Source organism: Dama dama, chromosome 5, assembly GCF_033118175.1.
Source record: "Dama dama isolate Ldn47 chromosome 5, ASM3311817v1, whole genome shotgun sequence".
NCBI lineage: Eukaryota > Metazoa > Chordata > Mammalia > Artiodactyla > Cervidae > Dama > Dama dama.
The window spans coordinates 110,155,870-110,174,694 of NC_083685.1; the positions used below are offsets into that span (position 1 = coordinate 110,155,870).

Genomic DNA, 18,825 nt, shown 5'->3' on the forward strand with positions numbered 1-18,825 from the left:
CCCTCCTCTCCCGGTACACAGCCTCCGTCCATACTCCGCGCACTCCGGCTCTTGAGCCTTTTCCCCCTTCCGTCCTCTCTTCTCTCCTCCCCCTGCCCGGGCTCCCCGCAATCTCCTTCCACACCCCGCCTCTCCCTCTCAGTTCCCGGCTTGGCGTCCGTTGCAGCCGGATCCGCCGGGAAAGGGTTAAGGCAGGGGCGGTGCCTGGACGGGACGGGGCGGAGGAAAGGGGGTGGGACCGCAGGGGACGGGGCGCGCTGGCCGGGGTGGGGGGACCTCGGCGCGCACCGCCGGAGACCGAGTGCCGGGCGCCCGCCCCGGGCCTGGTGGAGGCGGAGCCGCGCGGTCCCCACCTCACCCGATCCTCGCCCGGGAGAAGCTCGGGAGCCCCGGGGGGTAGGAGGAAGTGCTCGGTCACCCCCCTCCCCGCGCCGATCCCGCCCCCGGCCGGCGCACCCGGGGAGCCGCGGGACGCTGCCTCGGACACCAGGAGTCTCGCGACTGGAGCCCCCTCGAGGTGAAGCTGCGGAGTTCCCGGGCCTCGGCCGGGCGTTCCCGAGGGCAGTCGGCGGACTTCCCCCCTCCCGCAGTGCACACAACTTGCCCGCTTTCACCTGGGACTCGAAGGGCGGCCGGCCGATTTGGACGCGGGACTTCGGGCACAAGGTGGCCCCCGGCCCGGGTCACCAGTCGGGGCGAGGGGGACGTGCCCCTCGCCCCCAGCAGCTCTTGGATGGCGCCGCCGACTGAGTGAGGGAGGCGGCGCGCAGGACTTCCCCGCCCGGACCTCTTGTATTCGCGGGGAAGATGTACGAGAGTGTGGACGTGGGGGGGCTCACCCCCACCCCCAATCCCTTCCTGGTGGTGGATTTTTATAACCAGAACCGGGCCTGTTTGCTTCCGGAGAAGGGGCTCCCTGCTCCCGGCCCCTACTCCACTCCGCTCCGGACTCCGCTTTGGAATGGCTCAAACCACTGTAGGTATCGGCCTCCCTCTCCTATTGTGGGAGCTGGGGGTGGGGGCGGACTGTGGGGCTTCCGCTGCTAATAGGGGGTGCAGACTGGGGACGTGGTGAGGTGGTCTTGTCTCTGACCCTTCACTTTCCCTTGACTCTCTTGCTCGAAGTCGGGTGCCCTTGTTGGACAATTGGACTCCCCGCGCGTAACCCTGGGCACTTATTTCTGTTGTGTTCCAACAGAGGAACTTTGGGGGCTCCTCCTTTCAGGAAACGTTTGTTCATCTCTCGTTCCACTTCTTGCAGGGGAAGTGAAGTCCCTTGTCCCCAGTTTCTATCTCCTTGCTTGGACTCCCAATAGCTTTGCAGCTAAGTGGTCTTTTCTGCCACCCAGGAGGGTGGGGTGAAGGTGGTAGAGGGGGCTTGTCTGCTTCTCGGAGGAGGGGCCTCCGTCTCTGATCCCACCCCTGCCAAAGCCTGGGGGACAGCCCCTCCTGGGCAGCGGCTGTTGCCCCCAGCTCTTGCCCTTGTGCCGTCTGGGTGGGTGTCAGGGGAGCACTCCAGGTCTTTGGTGTTGGCAGTGGGGTGCTGCAAGAAGGGGCAACTCCATCAGATGCCCGTTGGCCACTGTGCCCGACCCTTACACCTTACACCTTGTCCATCTGAGGGTAGCCGTGGTCCTGGATACTTGGCTGTGCCAGGAATGGAGAGGGGAAGTTAATCTGGTGGGAAGGGTTCCCCCTCCCTATAATCCTAAAAGGGTTTGTCCTCTGGAGGCTGAGCTTGATTTTTTTGTGGGTCTGGAGCTGCTCTGGAAGTGAGGAATGTATCCCCTCCCAACCCAGCGTGTCCTTTTGTTTCCCTGTTTTCACCTGGGGACGGGGGCAGGCGCTGCGCTGTCCCTGCAAGGGCCGCCCATGAGAACCCTGGAGTCCTGGCACCACCTCTGCTGGCTGTCCCCTGTCTGGGTTCAGGCTTCTCTGGAAGGGAGGGGCTCTGTGCTTTGGCGGGAGCCTTGAGTGCCCGGGGTGCACACCTGGGCGTGTTTATACCCAGCTGTGAGGCAGTGTACCTGAGGGGGAGAGCGGCGCTCAGGGGGTTATTGTTACTTGGCTCCGGTTTCGTCCTCTCCGGCTGCTCTGGGCTCAGCTCTTCCCTGGGGCTTCTCCCCCACTCCCGGGCTGGCTGCCTCCCTCCTGCCTGCCAGGGAGGACGGGTGGAGTGGGTCTCTGGGGGCCTGGCGGGCTGCCGGAGGTTGAAGGGCAGCCCCCAACGCCTGAGACCTGAGAGAAGAGAGAGAAAAGAGAGACCTGAGGTAGGGCGCCGCCCATCTCAGAGCCACCTCACCCCCAGCCTCTACCGTCCTGCCCCCTGACCTTTGCCTCTGGGGCAGATTGCCTGGTTGGCTGCAGAGGGTGGGAGGGAGGGAGGGGTGCTCATGGGTGGACTTTAGGGAGAAGGGGACCGGCGAGAAGTGTGACATACACCAGGACCCTTCTTCCCAGACCTCCCAGAACTGGAGGAAGGTGTCCCCCCTCCAGAGTGGGGTCCCTGGGGGTATAGCTGCCACAGTTGCTCCCTCCGCAGTCTCGGCCGCCTTTGCCAGAGGTCTGGGGAGGAGCGCGGATCTGAGACCTTGGGCTCCAGCCCTTGGGGGCAGCTCAGCTCTTCCTGGCCCCAAACTGGCCAGACGAGGTCCGGGGGAGCCTGGAGTCCAGTGGGCGATGGGGAAGTGCAGGACACGGGGCGGTGTGGAGCCAGAGGCCTGGGCTGCCCTGTCCGGGTGGTGGGAGTGTGGGTGTGTGGCAGTGGGCTTTTCCCCCAAGGCGGTGTAGGCTGGTAGAGGGGCTCTGGGGGTGGTCGTGGGGCACAGGAAGGACCTGGAGACTGGGGGTGGTGACCTGAGCGAGTAGAGCACATGGGGTCATTACCCAACCCTCCAGTGTGTCCTTGGATGAAAGGAACCCTCGGAGGTCCCCTCCACCAAGTTCTCCATTCCCTCCTGCCACCTCCACCAAAGGTGGGAGGAGACCTTCCCGACCCTTCGGGACCCTGGGGACCTTGCCTCCCTCGCTAGAGCCCCCGATTTGGGGCGCCAGAGGATAAGGGGTACACAGGAAGTGGCTTTCCATCTGTCCCCTACCAATCTCTCCGCTCATGCCTCCGCCCGCTCCCAGACGTCCAAGAATGTGAAGCACGTGGATGCCCCTAGTGGGGGGAGGGGGAGAGATGGTTATCGGCGGCCGCTGGGTAGGGGCCTTCTTCCGCCCCGGCCGCGGCGCTGCACCCAGAGCCACCCCCACCCTCCTCCGGGGTGGAGGCAGGGCGGGACCCAGCGCCCGGCGCCCCCTCCTTGGCCCTCCCCGGGGGCTGCGAGGGGAGCTGCAGAGGACCGGGCGCCAGCTGGATTGGGAGGGGGCCGCTGGCCAGGGGCCCGGCTGATTTCCTGCTGATCTCCTCCAGGAAACCGGCCCCTTGTGCGCCTGCGAGCGGCTCTGGGGCGCGGGGGACTCCGGAGCGCTCTGTGCCTCCTGCCCGCCGGCAGCCCGGTAGCGCGGGCGGGAGGGGACGCCTGGCTTCCTGGGCCGGTGCCAGCCCTCCGCCAGGCGCTGGAACTTTGAGCCCGAGAAGGTGTGGTGCTTCTCCCGTCCAGTCCTTCTGCGGGAAGAGGAGAGATTTGTGGACTGGGGCCTCTGGGGAGGGGCCAGGTCGCGGCAGTCCTCACTCCCCGAGGTGTGCAGAGTTAAGGCTAATTCTTGCAGAGGCTGGGAGGGTCCCAGTGCACCCTGCTCCTCTGAGGCTGCTGGCTGCACTCCCGGGAGGTGGGGACTGGGTTGGAGCTCTGGGTTCAAAGGGCACAATGGGAAACCTCAGAGCTGTTACCTGGGTGACAGGTGGGGATGGGCTGGGGGTGGGGGGTGCAGAGCAGAGTTCCGGCCCCAGAGGCAGCCTGCTGCTGTGGGGTGGGCCTAAAGGAGGCCTCACTGAAACCGAACTGTACACTCAGCTTGGGTCATCTTGCCCCCACCTCCCATCCTGCCAAAAAGCAGAGTTTAAAAAAGCACATTCTTCCAGTTTCATAAACAGCCTCTGGACTTTGCCATAGCTCCAAATTTCTACAAGCCTTTGGCCCTCCGGTCAGTCCCTGGCCTCAGAGCTGTCTGTCCTTCACCCAGGCACCCCCTGCGCCTCCCCGTGCCCCTCCCCTCTCTCGAGCCCACTCTGAACCCAGAGCTCCCTTTCTCCCCCTGCCTTCTGGTCCATTGGAGAGGTTTGAGACTTGGGGGAGGTGGGCCCAGGGCAAAGACTGGATAGGAGCGGACCAGAGTGGGGGTAGGTAGGTCAGTGCCTCCGGCCCCTGCTTATTGGGTCCCCTGCTTGTTGGAACGCTGACTGGGATTCTAGGCCATGGTCCCCCCCACATCCCCTTGTCCTTGACACCCCCCCACTAGTCTGGATTGTCTATTGTTACTCCTTTTACGTCTTGGAAAAAGTTAGCACAACAAAGGGCTCCTTTGTGGCTCACCCCTCTGCCTCCTGGCCTCACCCAGGCCCCCCAACCCCGCTCCCCCCACAGCAGCTGTTCTCAGGCCTCTCGCCTGTCTGATTTGCTTGTCTGGCCTCCGGGAGAGTGAGGTGGGGGAAAACCAGGCCAGGACAGTTCGATTTGGGGTGAGGAGCAGAGTAGGGGGGGAGGGGCAGCAGAGTCTGGATCTCTGGGGGTGTGGTGTGAGCATCCCCTGATCTTTTGCTGCAGGCTGTTCTCTGGGCAGGGACAGGGACGCGGGGCCACAGCAGTGCTGGTCAGCCGGGCTGACCAGGGAGGTGGTGCCCGGGCCCAGCTAAGAGCCAGGAAAGCCTTGCCAAGGTTGTTGGCCTGGTTCCCTGTCATCAACCGCTTGGCAGTCTCTAGTTGTGTCTGCAGGTAAGTGGGGAGGGTGGTAGCCTGCAGCTAGCCAGCCCCCCATCTGAGTGCTGCTTTTCTCTGTGCTTGGGTTTTGGGGCCACATGAGCTGCTGTGAGATGCTGTGAGGTGCTTGGGCAGGAACTCTGGGCCCCTCTGAATTCCAGAACCTCGTGTGCTGGGTCTTGGGGTGAGGCTAGATAGGAGTCTGGGGTGTGGGAGGAAGCAGGGATCTATCTACTCAGGGAGGCATCCTTGGCCCTGGAGCAGTGGACTTGGCGAAGGCCTCAGGAGGCTGCCGGGTGGCCCCTTGGGAATCTGGGGGTGACCAGGTCACAGTTCTTATGCAGTTCAGTGCACCCAGCAGCTGCCCTTGCTTTGGGCACAGACAGCCCCCACCTAGCCCGGTCCTGTTCTGCCTGGGGTGATGGGCATGGGGCCAGGCACTGGGGAGGATTTCGCTAGTGGGGGCTGCCCCTGCTGGCGGGGTCATCCTCCTGGCTGCCCTCTTGGAGCTGAATAACAGGAGGGGAGGGGGGCAGTAACCCGGACATACTATGGACTCTATGGCCAGACAGACAGAGCATTGATGGGAACAGACCCCCTTTGTCATGCTTTTCCCCCCAGCCAGGGTGCGCTGAGAGCCATGGGCTTCCGGGGCCCACAGGGACTCTTCCCCCTGTCTCCACGGGGTCCCCCTGCTTCTCTGAGGGAGTCCCTGCCTGTTGCGCCCCAGCATTGGTGACTCTGCACCCTGCCTTGGATCCCTGGCCAGGGGATTGCTTGGGCGGAGGAGGGGCTGTCACTGCTGGTAGTGGGGGTGGTGGGGGGGGGGGAGAGGAAGCAGAGGGGGGGTGGGGGAGTGGCCAACTTTGAATATCCTGTTGACCCCAGTTTCCTCTGCCCCCAGCTTGTGTCCTTGTCCCTCCCTCCTTCAGGCCTTAACCCCTTCCTCACTTGGGGGAGGTGGGACCAGGCGCCTGGGGTCCAGGGCTGTGGACCCAGGCTGACACCTAACACCTGGCACCCACCCAGTATAGGCACATCCACATACGAATCTGGTTTATTATGTGATGTTTCTGGTTTTGAAGGTGGGGTCCTGGGGAAGGAGGCAGGACTGATGGGGTGCTGGAGGCGTCACTGGCAGTCTGGCTGGGGAGTGCCAGCTCTCCCAAGACTTCCCCTGCCCCAGGGTTTGACATCTGGCAGCCCTGGGGCAGCTGGGAGAGGCTCCTGGGCGAGACCTGGAGGCCAGGTGGGCGCTGTGCTGTGCTGAGGGTGGTGGCCTGGGTCTCTAACCGCCCTTCTCCTCTCTGTAGCCATCGAGACCCAGAGCAGCAGTTCCGAAGAGATCGTGCCCAGCCCCCCCTCGCCGCCTCCCCTCCCCCGCATCTACAAGCCTTGCTTTGTCTGTCAAGACAAATCCTCAGGCTACCACTATGGGGTCAGCGCCTGTGAGGGCTGCAAGGTGAGTTCAGGGGGTTGTGGGGAAGGACAGTCCTGATTAGATAAGTGGGATGTTCCCACCACTGGGTCTGGGGACTGTACCGGTGGGGGTGTAGGGGTGTCCCTCAAGCTGCTGCTCTAACTTCTGTGCGGAAGGTGGCAGCAGCCTTGGAGGAGAGGAAGCCTTCAGCAGAACCTCTTCACCATAGATGAGCAGGGGTCCCCCAAACCGGAGGTCTTCCTCCAGCCCTGACTCTCCCCCAGCATCTCCATCCTCCAGCTGGCAGTGCTCACACGCGCTCTGCTCCTGCTGCCTGCGTTGCCATGGTGAACTGGCTGCCGACTGGCTCTTGGCTGGGGACCCAGGAGGCCTGCCCCCGGTGGCCTGCCCGCACCTTGCCATGGCAGCCTGGCAGGCGGCCGTCGGGAGCAGGCGCCTTGCCTTGGCCTCTCCTTCAGGTGCCCGGGCTAGGACTCCCCAGCGTCTGGCCGGATTTCCAAGTGCCCACGTTAGGCTCCAGGGTGCAGAAGGGACTGCCACCTTTCCGGAAGCTGTGGGCCTGGCCTTCCCGCTTCCTCTCCCCAGGGCTTGAGTATACCTGTTTCTTCCCCAGGATTGGGGATCAGAAGCTGCACAGCTTCGGGGTTTGGGCCCTGGGCTCCCCTCAGTGTGGGGTGGCCACCAGGTGTGGGGCAGATGTCAAGGGCAAAAAGCCCAAGGCCTTGGACTCTCTGTGTCTGCCTGTCCTGTCCAGACCAGTCCGTGGTCTGCCCCGGTCAGTCGTCTGCCTGTCTCTGTTAGCCCACGTGGGCAGCCTCTGACCAGCCTCGTCGCCCGGTGATCTGTGCTCATCTGCCTGGTTGGTGGATGTGTGTCTTGCTGCCTTGCCCTTAAGCACTCATGTCTCCACCTGTCAGGCCAGGCCAGCCTGTGTGTATCTCTGGCCCCTCCTGCTTGTCTTCTTTTCTTGCACTCCCAGCCCAGTGATGTGGGTTCTAGAGCTCTGTCTCTCTCCCATATAGCCCCATCTGCCCCTTTTCTTGACCCACGAGCAGCCTGAGGTCCCCTTCCCCTGGAGCGGGGAAGCCAGGTCTATGTGTGTAGGGTGGGGGAAGCCCCTCCCCACCCCAGTGTGGAGGCAGCACATACTCAGATTCTTCTTGGAGCGTCCTTGTAGGCGGACCCTTCTCTCCGTCTTATCCGGCCTTCTCAGGTAGCGGATGGCCAAAGGCTTGGGGGCAGCAGTCGCCTGACCCTCGGCCCTCAGACTGAGGCTCTGGGCCAGCACTGCTCGACTGTGGGTGTGGCTGACCTGCCTCCCTGCTCTCTGTACCCAGGGCTTCTTCCGCCGCAGCATCCAGAAGAACATGGTGTACACGTGTCACCGGGACAAGAACTGCATCATCAACAAGGTGACCCGGAACCGTTGCCAGTACTGCCGGCTGCAGAAGTGCTTCGAAGTGGGCATGTCCAAGGAGTGTGAGTGCCACCGACGGGGCCGCGCCGTGCACCGGGCAGGGCCTGAGCTCCTGGCCCCTAAAGCCAGAGGAGCAGGGGCATGTGGGTGAATGTGTGGATGTGAACGGGCCTTGCCATGATGCGGTGCCCTGGCTCGTGGCTGAGGACAGTTCCTGTATAGCTGCACGGACCTGTCTGTCTCACCATCTGTGTGTCCGTGTGCGGACAGCCCTTCCTGTTCGTGTGAGGCGGGCTGCGTGTGCTCGCTCACGTGGATGCACGTGTCTGCTCCTGCCAGCTTGCTTCCAGGCTCTGACTGGCTTTGGGGTGGGGCTCAGAAGCATCCCTGAGTCCCCCCGCCGATCGTGCGTCTGAGGACGGGTGCTGCTGGGTGTTTGTGTGCGTGTGTTGGGGGTTGCTGCAGGCACAGGGATCTAAGAGCCTTTGTCTGGTGGAGCCTGGGACCTGGAGTTGGAAGAGCGAATTGGGACTTCTCCAGTCCCAGAGGAATGGGGGTTTCCAGTTTGGGCTCAGCTGAGGCCCGATGGAGGGAGAGAAGGAGGGCTGGACAGGGAGACCCTCTTGTGTTGAATCATGGGTGTTGCCGTGGTGACCGGTGATTGATGATGTCAGAGATAAATGACGCTGACAGACGCCTCCTTGTCTGCGTGGCCGTTGCCATGGAGCCTGAGCCTTGGGGGCTGGGGTGGGGGAGGGGGCTGCAGGACCCTCTAGCCCTTTGTGGGCAGGGCAGTGGAAGAAGGAAGTGGGGAGGGGACATGGTGGGGGAACAGGAGTGGAGGGACCCTGAAGTACCCGGCCACCTCCTGCCTCAGGAGGAAAGGGCTGTGTTGTTCTGTAGCGTAGGAAGTGGCGGCTCCACGCTGCAGAGCGGGTGACAACTTGGGACCTACAGGCCTGGGACCCTTCCCTGCAGGGCCCAGCACCTCCTCCTCCTTTGCTTCTGCCACCTTCTGATCCCAGAGCTTTTCATGGCAGGGGGACCAGGGTGGGGCCCCCTCTGCCTCCCACCGCCAACTCCCCCTTCCCCTCCCTCCTTCTCCTCTCTGGCTGCTCCGTGCCCCGGAGCTGAGCAGCTGCCATTTCAATAGAATTAAAGCTTCCGAATGATAAACGTCTTGTCACAGCTGCAATTTTCTCTTCCCAAATTATCCCCCCTCTCTCCCTCTCCCTCTCCCTTCTCTCCCTTGCACTTTATTGAATTTGCAGAATCGACATGAGTGATCTCCAAATTATGCCAGCTCCCCCCAACCCTGCTACCCCCTCCCTGGGTCCCCTACACCCCCCCACCCTCTCTTCCTTCAGCGTCAGCAGCCGCCACCACTGGCCCTGTGAGTGATTGTGTGTCTGGGATAATCGGCTGGTAACGACCCCATCGCTTCTTTAAAGCCGAGTGGTGTGTGCGGCTCAGCGCCCCTGGTGATTTGTCAGCTCCCCCGGCTAATGGGCCGAGAGATTCTCCCACCCGGCCCCCCACTCTCAGGCTGGGGAGCCCTACTCCGTGTCTGCTCGCCCAGGGAGCTGCTCTGAGCCCATCCCGACCACTGCCAGGTGGCTTTCACCCTGGAGAGTGAGCTGGAGTAGACGTCGGGAGAGCGAGCTGGTCTGGGGCATGCATGCTGTGGTCACAGGCCCTGGGGCAGGCCTCGGCGTGTGGGCCTGGTGGGCACTGCAGGGGGGGCCAAGGGACCGACTGTGTGTGGATGTCCCGCCTGTCTGCACTCACGTGTGTGTGCACTCTGGTGTGCGTGCCTGACTGCACCCCGTGGCCTCCGCGGGGACATCTCTCAGGCTGGTGGGAGGAGCTTGGGCTGGGGATGGACGGCTGGGGGGATGGACCGCTGACCCCACCTGCCCTCTCACTGAGCGGCCTGGGCCCTCCACAGCTGTGAGAAATGACCGGAACAAGAAGAAGAAGGAGGTGCCCAAGCCCGAGTGCTCCGAGAGCTACACGTTGACGCCAGAGGTGGGGGAGCTCATCGAGAAGGTGCGCAAAGCGCATCAGGAGACCTTCCCTGCCCTCTGCCAACTGGGCAAATACACTACGGTATGGCCCGCTCCCCGCCCCAACCTCATACCCCTTCTGCTGGCAGGCCTGCCCCTCCCCCCAGCTGGGCTAATACACTTGGGTACAGCCCCCCAGGGGCACCCCTGCTTCTTCCAGGCCTGCCCCTCCGTACCCCTGCTTGGGCTGCCTTGTCCTCCCCTTCGCCGCCTCTCAGGAAGTGAAGGCTGGTAGAGGGCAGGCCTGCGGGGGGGCAGGTAGAGCCAGGCCCAGAAGGGTGCCCCCTGGGGAAGGCCCTCACTCTCCTCCCACTCCCCCCCCCCATCCTCCCAGAACAACAGCTCAGAACAGCGTGTCTCTCTGGACATTGACCTCTGGGACAAGTTCAGTGAACTCTCCACCAAGTGCATCATTAAGACTGTGGAGTTCGCCAAGCAGCTGCCCGGCTTCACCACCCTCACCATTGCGGACCAGATCACCCTCCTCAAGGCTGCCTGCCTGGACATCCTGGTGAGGGTCTGCACCTTGCCCACCTGGGCACTGCCCCCTGTGTTCTTGGAGGATGTCCTGCCACTGAAATAACCACCTTCCTAAAAATCCATCTGGAGTCGACCTGTCCAAAGGCCCACCCACCCAAACAGCCACCCTTCCTTCCCCCGCGTGTCTGCCTGTCTGCTTAGCCACACTCAGCACCTGGGTGTGCACCCATTCACTTCTAGTCACGTCCATCCACCCTCAGCCCATCTTTCATTCGATGCTTCCGTCCAACCACCCATCTTCCCATCTGTTCAGTCTAGTAAAGGTTCACCTGGGACCCTGTGTGACCAGGCCTTGAACTGGTGTCAGAACAGAGGTGAACACACCGCTGTCCCCTCTAGAGAATCTTCCATTGGTGGAGGCAACAGATAGGTAAACAGAGGTTGCAAAACTGTGATAAGTGCTGGCTGCACATGGGGGAGGGCTGTCCCCTCCTTGCAGGACAGAGAGCCACACTGCTGGGCCCTAGGGACGAACCCCAGAGGAGGTAGCCTCTAGAGGTGTGTGCGGTATGTGAGAGGCCTGCTGGTTTGGGACCAGTGGGATTCAGGGGCCTGCAGGGCATTTGGTGGGGCCAGAGGGTGGGCTGGACTTGAGGCAGGATGGGGGTGGATGAGACTGTCAAATCCATGGCTGGAGGGAGGATCGTCCTCCCTGTCTTCCTCAGCCCTCCTGTTCCCTCTCGGCCACCTCCAAGGTCGGGAACCTGGGTTGTGACCAGGCTGTTCTTCCTGGTGGAGGGGAGATGCAAGAGGGCAGGGTCAGGGTTTGAGAGAGCTGAAGATGATGTACATTTACTGAGCTCTTGTTCTGTACCCAGTCCTGGGAACCACAGACCAAAATCCACTTTGGTCTTGGCCTTCCTGGAAATGTTTTGTTTCCCTTCTAATTCTCTGTGTGCAGGCAGGATGCTGTAGATCTGCACTGTCTAATACAGTAGCCGCTGGCCATGTATGGCTGTTTTAAATTGAAATTAATTAAATTCAGTTTCTCAGTTGCACTCGGCATGTTTCAAGTGCCCAGCGGTCACAGTGTGACTGGTGGCGACTGTGTTGCACAGAAGGTTCTGTAGGACAGCAGTGGTCTGGCTGCCAGCCAGGTGGTCCTGGGGGGTTGCTGGTGCCAGAAGTGCTGGTGGATGTGAGTTCCTGAACTCGAGAACCCTCTGCACCCAGATCCTGCGGATCTGCACGCGGTACACGCCCGAGCAGGATACAATGACCTTCTCGGACGGGCTGACCCTGAACCGGACCCAGATGCACAACGCCGGCTTTGGCCCGCTCACGGACCTGGTCTTCGCCTTCGCCAACCAGCTGCTGCCCCTGGAGATGGATGATGCTGAGACTGGGCTGCTCAGTGCCATCTGCCTCATCTGTGGAGGTGGGCAGGGGGCCTGGGTCTGGGGGCCAGGCCCAGGGGTGGTGGTGCGGCTCGCAGAGCCTCTCCCAGGGAGAAGCTAGGGAATCATTTGATCAGAAAGGCACCTGTCAGACGGGAAGCAGTCCCAGCAGAGCAGTGTCTGGTTTGTGGCCACAGGGCAGTGGAACAGTGATGGAGACCTGAGCTCTGGTTCTCTATTTCTAGGCAGCGCTCCTTCCAGGGGGCTTAAGAAAGAGGACTTGGAGGTCAGACCACCTAGGTTCAAATCCTGGCCAACACGTGACCTTCAGCAGGTTGCTGGACTTCTCTGAGCCTCCATTTCTGTAAAATGGGGGCAGTAATGGTCTCCACCTCATAAAGTTGATGGGAGGATTAGGAGGTAATAAATAAGGCACAGTGTGCCCAGAGTAAGACCCAGTAAATGTTGACTGCTGTTATTATTTTATTGTTATGAGTTCTGCCATATTGGGCTGGTGTCCAGAATAACTGGCAGGAGTGGGAGACCTGCCTCTACTTAAGATGGCACTGCCTGTGTTCAGGGTGTGACCTCCATGAACGGGGCTCTCAGGGCGAGCTTTGGGACACATTTGTCCCCAGTCGCTCTTTGCTTGCATTTGAGAGCCTTTTAGGACCTCTCTGTGTGGGGAGGCCTGGGGAGCAAAGATGCTCTGCCCATGGCCTGGACACGTGCGCCCCCTGGTGGTCACGGTGGGGCCCGCAGCTGTGTTCCTCCCAGACTGAGCCGGCTTCTCTGCTTCCTCAGACCGGCAGGACCTGGAGCAGCCAGAGAGGGTGGACATGCTGCAGGAGCCGCTGCTTGAGGCACTGAAGGTCTATGTGCGGAAACGGAGGCCCAGCCGCCCACACATGTTCCCCAAGATGCTGATGAAGATCACAGACCTGCGAAGCATCAGCGCTAAGGGTGAGGCTCTGTCCCTGTGTGTCTGCCATCCATGTCCAGAGTCAGGCCTCCCGCATCTGAGCCGGTACCCTGCATCTTTGTGCCCATGTGATGCCCCACTCACCTGGACCCCACCGTGCCCAGGTGACCTCCCTGCCTGTCAGCCCCCAGGTGGCAGTGTCACCTTGGCATGCTAGTTCAGGGCATGGCTCTGGAACCGGACCGCTGTGTGTCCTTGAGCCGGTCACACAACGGCTCAGAGCCTCAGTTACCCAACTGCAGAGCAGGCATAACATTTACAGAGTTGTCTTGAGATGTCAGTAGGAGAGGCAGCAGCACGTAGGAAGGGCCTGGCATCAAGTCCAGTGACCCCAGAGCTGAGTTGGGAGCCAGTTTTCCCTGCTGCCCTTCAGCTGTGGGGTCTTAGGAGAGCTGGCTTATGTCAGAAAACAACACTGGGTCCGGTGTGTGGTGGGAGCTGATATTGGTAGTGTGGATTCTCCTATCCCTGACATGCCCCCTCCTGGGGCCACCCTTGCGTGCAGAGCCAGAGGAGCGGGGTGGGTACACTGACGTCTGTCCCTCCTTTCCTGCAGGGGCTGAGCGGGTGATCACGCTGAAGATGGAGATCCCGGGCTCCATGCCACCTCTCATCCAGGAAATGCTGGAGAACTCAGAGGGCCTGGACACTCTGAGCGGACAAGCGGGGGGTGGGGGGCGCGACGGGGGCGGCCTGGCTCCCCCGCCCGGCAGCTGTAGCCCCAGCCTCAGCCCCAGCTCAAACAGAAGCAGCCCGGCCACCCACTCCCCGTGACTGCCCTTGCCCCGTGGACACAGCCCTCATCCCGTGCCCTGGCTTTTCTCTGCCTTTCTACCAACCATGCGACCCCCGCCAGCCCTGCGCCCCACCTGTCCTCCCTTCCCCGGGGGACTGGAGGGAGGAGGTGGCGGCGACTCTTCGGACAGAGGCCCGGGCCTGCGATGGACTGCCCGCTCCTGGAGCCTGGGCTGACGGCAGGGGTGTGGCCGTGGACTGAGTGAGGACCCCTGGCCCCGGGCCTCGGGATGGGGCCTGGGGGCTTCGTGTTCATCAAGACACCCTTCTGCCCACCTCGCCACATCTTCATCACCAGCAAATGCCAGGACCTGGCTCCCCCATCCTCAGAACTCACAAGCCATTGCCCCCCGGTTGGGGAACCCCCCCTGCCTCGGTTGGTGACAGAGGGGGTGGGCCAGGGGTGGGGGAATCCCCTGTACATACTTTGCCATACCAACCCCCAGGTATTAATTCTCGCTGGTTTTGTTTTTATTTTAATTTTTTTTTCTGGTTTTGATTTTTTTAAATAAGAATTTTCATTTTAAGCACATTTATACTGAAGTGTGCTGTGTATCGGGGGGAGCTGGATTCAGAGCTGGAGGGGAGGGGGTGGGCCCTGGGGGAGGGGAGCGGCTCGAAAGGGGCTTCCCCTCTCTCTCTCCAAGTCCCTGTGCCCCCCAAGGCCCCCTCTCCAGCCATTTCCTCCTCAGTTTTCTCTTTAAAACTGTGAAGTAGTAACTTTCCAAGGCCTGCCGTCTCCTCCCTCTCTGCCTAACCACTGGGCAAGGACCGTTTCCCGGCAGCCCCTGGTAGGAGCGGCTCACCCCCGAGATGGGGCTGGGGGCAGAGCGCCGGGGCCTCGGGACATCCAGGCGTGCATCTCTCCGCCCTGCGTCCTCGGCGTAGCCGCTTCCCCATCAGAGCCCACGTCATCGAAGCCCTCCAGCGCGCCCCTCCCCGTGAAGGGGCTGCCCGGGGGGGTCCGAGCTCCCCTGCCCTCCAGCCTCACGGCCACCAGCACCGCCCACAGGGCCCCCAGACACACACACACACAGACACACACACACACACACACACACACAAACACACAGTGGACAGACAGGCCGACACACATGGCCTGAGTTCCTCCATTTCCCTGGCCTGCCCCCCACCCCACACCCTTGCCCCCTCCTTGCCCCGCAGGACGGGCCTACAGGGGGTCCCCTCACGTCACCCCTGCTCCCCCGGGCCGGGGGAGCTGGCTCTGCCCTGCCCTCCTTGCCCCGGGGTTGGGGGTCTCATCCCCCCCAGAGCCCGCTGGTGCACCTGTTACTGTTGGACTTGCCACTGAGATCTACTGGATAAAGAATAAAGTTATATTTATTCTACACGTGCCTCAGAGCCTCGCTGCCTCGCCGCCTTCTCTGGGTGTCCGGGCAGGGACTGGGGCCCGAACTGCCTTTGGGGCCTGCCTTGCTGTGCTCAGAGTTTTGGAGGCACTGGAAGGAGACAGGCCTGCCCTTAGCAAGCCCTTGGTCTAGGGGCCTTACAGCCTGTCAGGGGCCCATGTGGAGAGGGGCGAGGGAGAGGGAGAGACCGTCTCAGCCTTCAGGGAGTCCCCAGCCCAAGAGAGAAAGACACTTCAGCTCTCTTGAGAGTCCCTAGCCCTGGGAAAGCTAGAGCTTGAGTCACAGTCATTTAGTGGCAGAATTCTATCTTTAGTGACCACTGATGACCTTCACAGCAAGAGTGGCAGTTGGCCCGGGGTACTTGGGTCAGGGGCTCGCTCACTGCAATCTAAGAACTCAGGATTGGGATGGAACCTGGGAGGCTGGCCCACCTGTTCTTCCACCTCCAGGAAGAACTGTCTCTGTCCCACCCCTAGCGTCACCTCTGTGGGCAGGAGGCACAGGGGACAGGCAGGTGACGGGCGCTTGGATGCTCCTGATTGAGAGAATGGAGTGTGACAGGCCTTGAGGGCCCGTAGAAGCCAGTTTTAACCCCCCCACCCTGCACATCAAGGTTCAGAGTGGGCAGTGCCCTTGCCCAGGGTCACCCAACAAGTAAGCGGCAGATCAGGGAACAGTAGTAAGAGCTCCTATCACTTCATGGCAAATAGATGGGGAAAAAAATGGAAACTGAGATTTGATTTTATTGGGCTCCAAAATCACTCCGGACAGTGACTGCAGCCATGAAATTAAAAGACACTTGCTCCTTGGAAGAAAAGTATGACAAACCTAGACTGTATTGAAAAGCAGAGACATCATTTCGTGGACAAAGGTCTGTGTAGTCAAAGCTTTGATTTTTCCAGGAGTCACGCACAGACGTGAGACTTGGGCCGTAAAGAAGGCTGAACACTGAAGAACTGATGCTTTCAAACTGTGGTGCTGGAGAAGATTCTTGAGAGTCCTTTGGACTGGGAGATCAAACCAACCAATCCTAAAGGAAATCAATCTTGAATATTCATTGGAAGGACTGATGCTGAAGTGGAAGCTCCACTACTTTGGCCACCTGATGCAAAGAGCCAACTTGGTGGAAAAAACTCTGATGCTGGGAAGGATTGAAGATAGGAGGAGAAAGAGGCAACAGAGGATGAGATGGTTGGATGGCACTGCTGACTCAATGGACATGAATTTGAGCAAACTCGGAGATAGTGAAGGACAGGGAAGCCTGGCATGCTGCAGCTCATGGGGTCACAGAGTCGGACAGGACTTAACAAGTGAACAACAGTATGGGCTCCCACCTCAGCCAGAGCTCTTCCCTGGCCCTCTGAAGCCCTTGGAGAAGTGCCAAGCACCGAGGCCTGGGGGAGGTCTTGGGACCTGGCAGTAGAAGCTGTGTTTGGGGAGGGTTAGCAGGCGCCCCTGCAGGATGAAATGCTTGTTGTGGGCAGTCTCTTCTGTGGGGATACACCTGCCATTTCCACTTCAGCCATCAGGTGGCGCCAGCTTCTCACTTATGTCACAGTCTGGCCTCGGTGGGCGTTCTTTTCCTCTAGCAGATATTTTCTAACACTTCCCATCAGGCTTCTTTATGAACTAGACAGAAATTTAATGTAACATACCTAACATGTGCTTTAAAAAATCACCATACTGTCTCACTGTCCTGTAAAGGAAAGCTCCTGGAGTTGGTGATGGATAGGGAAGCCTGGTGTGCCGCAGTCCATGGGGTTGCAGAGTTGGACCTGACTGAGCAACTGAACTGAACTGACCTGAACGGTGAATTTCAATATGTCAATGCACAGGCACAATCACCAGACAATAGGACACAGTCCTACGTTTGCTTCTATTTTTAACAAATATTTGGATCTAAAAGAAGAAGGTCAGAAGTTATTCTGTACAGGAAGCCCAGGAAAGTTAAAGAGTATGGGTGTATGTTGAAATAAAAACAGATAACGAATAATACCACCATGTGGAAAAAAAAAAAAATCCCAAACTAAACCCTCAATATTTTGTATGTAAAACAGAGTCAGGTTTCGGGCTCAGGTCATGATAAAGAGGTTTTTCACTATGTAAATGTCAGTGGGACATTCTAAACGTGTGTGTGACAATTCTTTATTGTGGGGGGACTCTGGCATTCCTAGCCCCTGCTCACCAAATTCCAGTAGGATCCTCCTCCTTGTGATGACTAAGTCAGTGACCCCCACACATACAGAACGCCCACCTTGGGAGAGTAACTTTGCTGCTGGGACCCTCTGGGGCCTGAGGACGCTCTGGATGGCTCACAGTGCGTCACCGTACATCAGTTTTCATCCACAGCATGCATGACATTTTACACTGGGAATTATTTGTCGTGAGGTGACATCAATGTCTTCAGACATTGCCAAATGTCCCCTAAGAGGCAAAATCGCCCCCAGTTGAGAACCACTGCTGTGGAGTTTGGTCATCAACGGCTGAGATGTGCTTTGCCTTTGGGAATGCAAGACTCAGACATTTAACCAGGCCTGGAGCAGGGCTCAGACAGCTTCCTGAAAGAGGTTGCACCCCCCCCGCCTCGCCCCACTGAAATCTCTAAGGGGACGAGTTAGCTAGGTGGGATGCAGAGGTAATAAAAAGCTTCTGGGCTCAGACATTATCCCCAGCTCTGTGTTTTAACCATTTTGGGCTTTGGTTGAAGTGGTAAAAGAGGTGAGGCTGATAAAAAGGAACGCATTTGAATCAGTTCTAATGAGGCGGATGAGACTAGAGCCTATTATATACAGTGAAGAGAAAAACAAATATCATACATTAATGCATATCTATGGAATCTATGAGGATGCTACCAATGAAATTATTTACAGGGCAGCAACTGACACAACTGGGGGGAAGAGGAAGGAGAGGGTGGGATATACGGAGAGAGTAACATGGAAACTTAACTACCATGTGTAAAACAGAGAGGGAATGGGAATTTGCTTTAAGACTCAGGGAACTCAAACTGGGCTCTGGGCTCTGTAACAGTCCAGAGGGGTGGGATGGGGAGGAAGGTGGGACGGAGGGTCAAGAGGGTGAGGACACATATATACCTGTGGCTGATTCATGCTGGTGTTTGGCAGGAACCAATGCTATTCTGTAAAGTGATTATCCTGCCATTAAAAAAATAAATTTAAAATAAAGAGGTGAGGGAGTAGAGGCTGGGACAGAATCAGGACAAGGCTAGTTCAGGAGTGGGACTGGATCCTGAGGGCGCCGGCAGTGAAGGGTTTGAAGCCGGTGAGTGGTGTTCAGATTAGAATCATAGGGGCCGGAGCAGAGGCTGAGGGAGGGCATACACCAGGCCATCGGTGACAGCTGATCTTGGGTGGCTTCTAAACAGGTGACGAGGGGAGGAAATGCATAGGTGGAAAAACGAGAGGATCAGATGCTTGACGGGACGTGAAAGGCAGACAGAGGACAGGCTATGGCAACAGCTGGTGGAGGGAGGTGCTGGGGGCCCAGCAACGGAGGCGAGAGCTAAGGAGGTTGAGATGCTATCTGAGTTACTGGTGACCCCCTCTGCCCCCCTCAGACCACTCCTGCCACACCAGTCTCTTTTCGGGCCTCCAACACTTTCAGCTTCCTCCTGCCTCAGGATCTTTGCTCTTGCCATTTCCTCCAACGGGAATGCTCTTCCTGGAGAGACTTCCGGCTAGACTGCTGCTAGTTCCTCTCCCCGACACTCCTCGGGGGTGTCAAGCGCTCTCTCTTGACTCTTACACTGGCTGGTAATACAGTCTGTGTTTATTGTCTGCCTTCTCCACCAGAATGTAAGCTTTGATGGCAAGTTTTGCATGTGGATCTGCGAATACAGTAGCCACTTGTCACAGAGGACAGCCGAATCTGAGATATGTGGGTGGTCCAAATTGAGAGGGGCTTCAAGCGCAGCACACACACCAGACTTAGCACAAAATGAAACATGTAAAGCATCTCCGTGATAATTTTTTTTATATACTGATGATGTGTTTGA

General features: G+C 59.4%; 1 protein-coding gene across 5 annotated transcripts in view; it reads left to right on the forward strand.

The window, feature by feature from the left end:
- Positions 1-13,975, forward strand: part of RARA (retinoic acid receptor alpha) — a 44,298-nt gene extending 30,323 nt beyond the window's left edge. For 3 of the 5 annotated variants that reach the window (XM_061143963.1, XM_061143962.1, XM_061143964.1), the window contains exons 3-9: positions 6,179-6,327; positions 7,644-7,785; positions 9,672-9,832; positions 10,124-10,300; positions 11,503-11,707; positions 12,471-12,629; positions 13,205-13,975. In XM_061143963.1, coding sequence (XP_060999946.1) covers positions 6,179-6,327; positions 7,644-7,785; positions 9,672-9,832; positions 10,124-10,300; positions 11,503-11,707; positions 12,471-12,629; positions 13,205-13,422 — 1,211 coding nt within the window. In that variant the 3' untranslated portion in view covers positions 13,423-13,975. Of the gene's footprint in view, positions 1-281; positions 981-6,178; positions 6,328-7,643; positions 7,786-9,671; positions 9,833-10,123; positions 10,301-11,502; positions 11,708-12,470; positions 12,630-13,204 lie in introns of those variants that run through there. The other 2 variants (XM_061143965.1, XM_061143966.1) reach the window with 2 other exon arrangements.
- Positions 13,976-18,825: the final 4,850 nt, after the last annotated feature.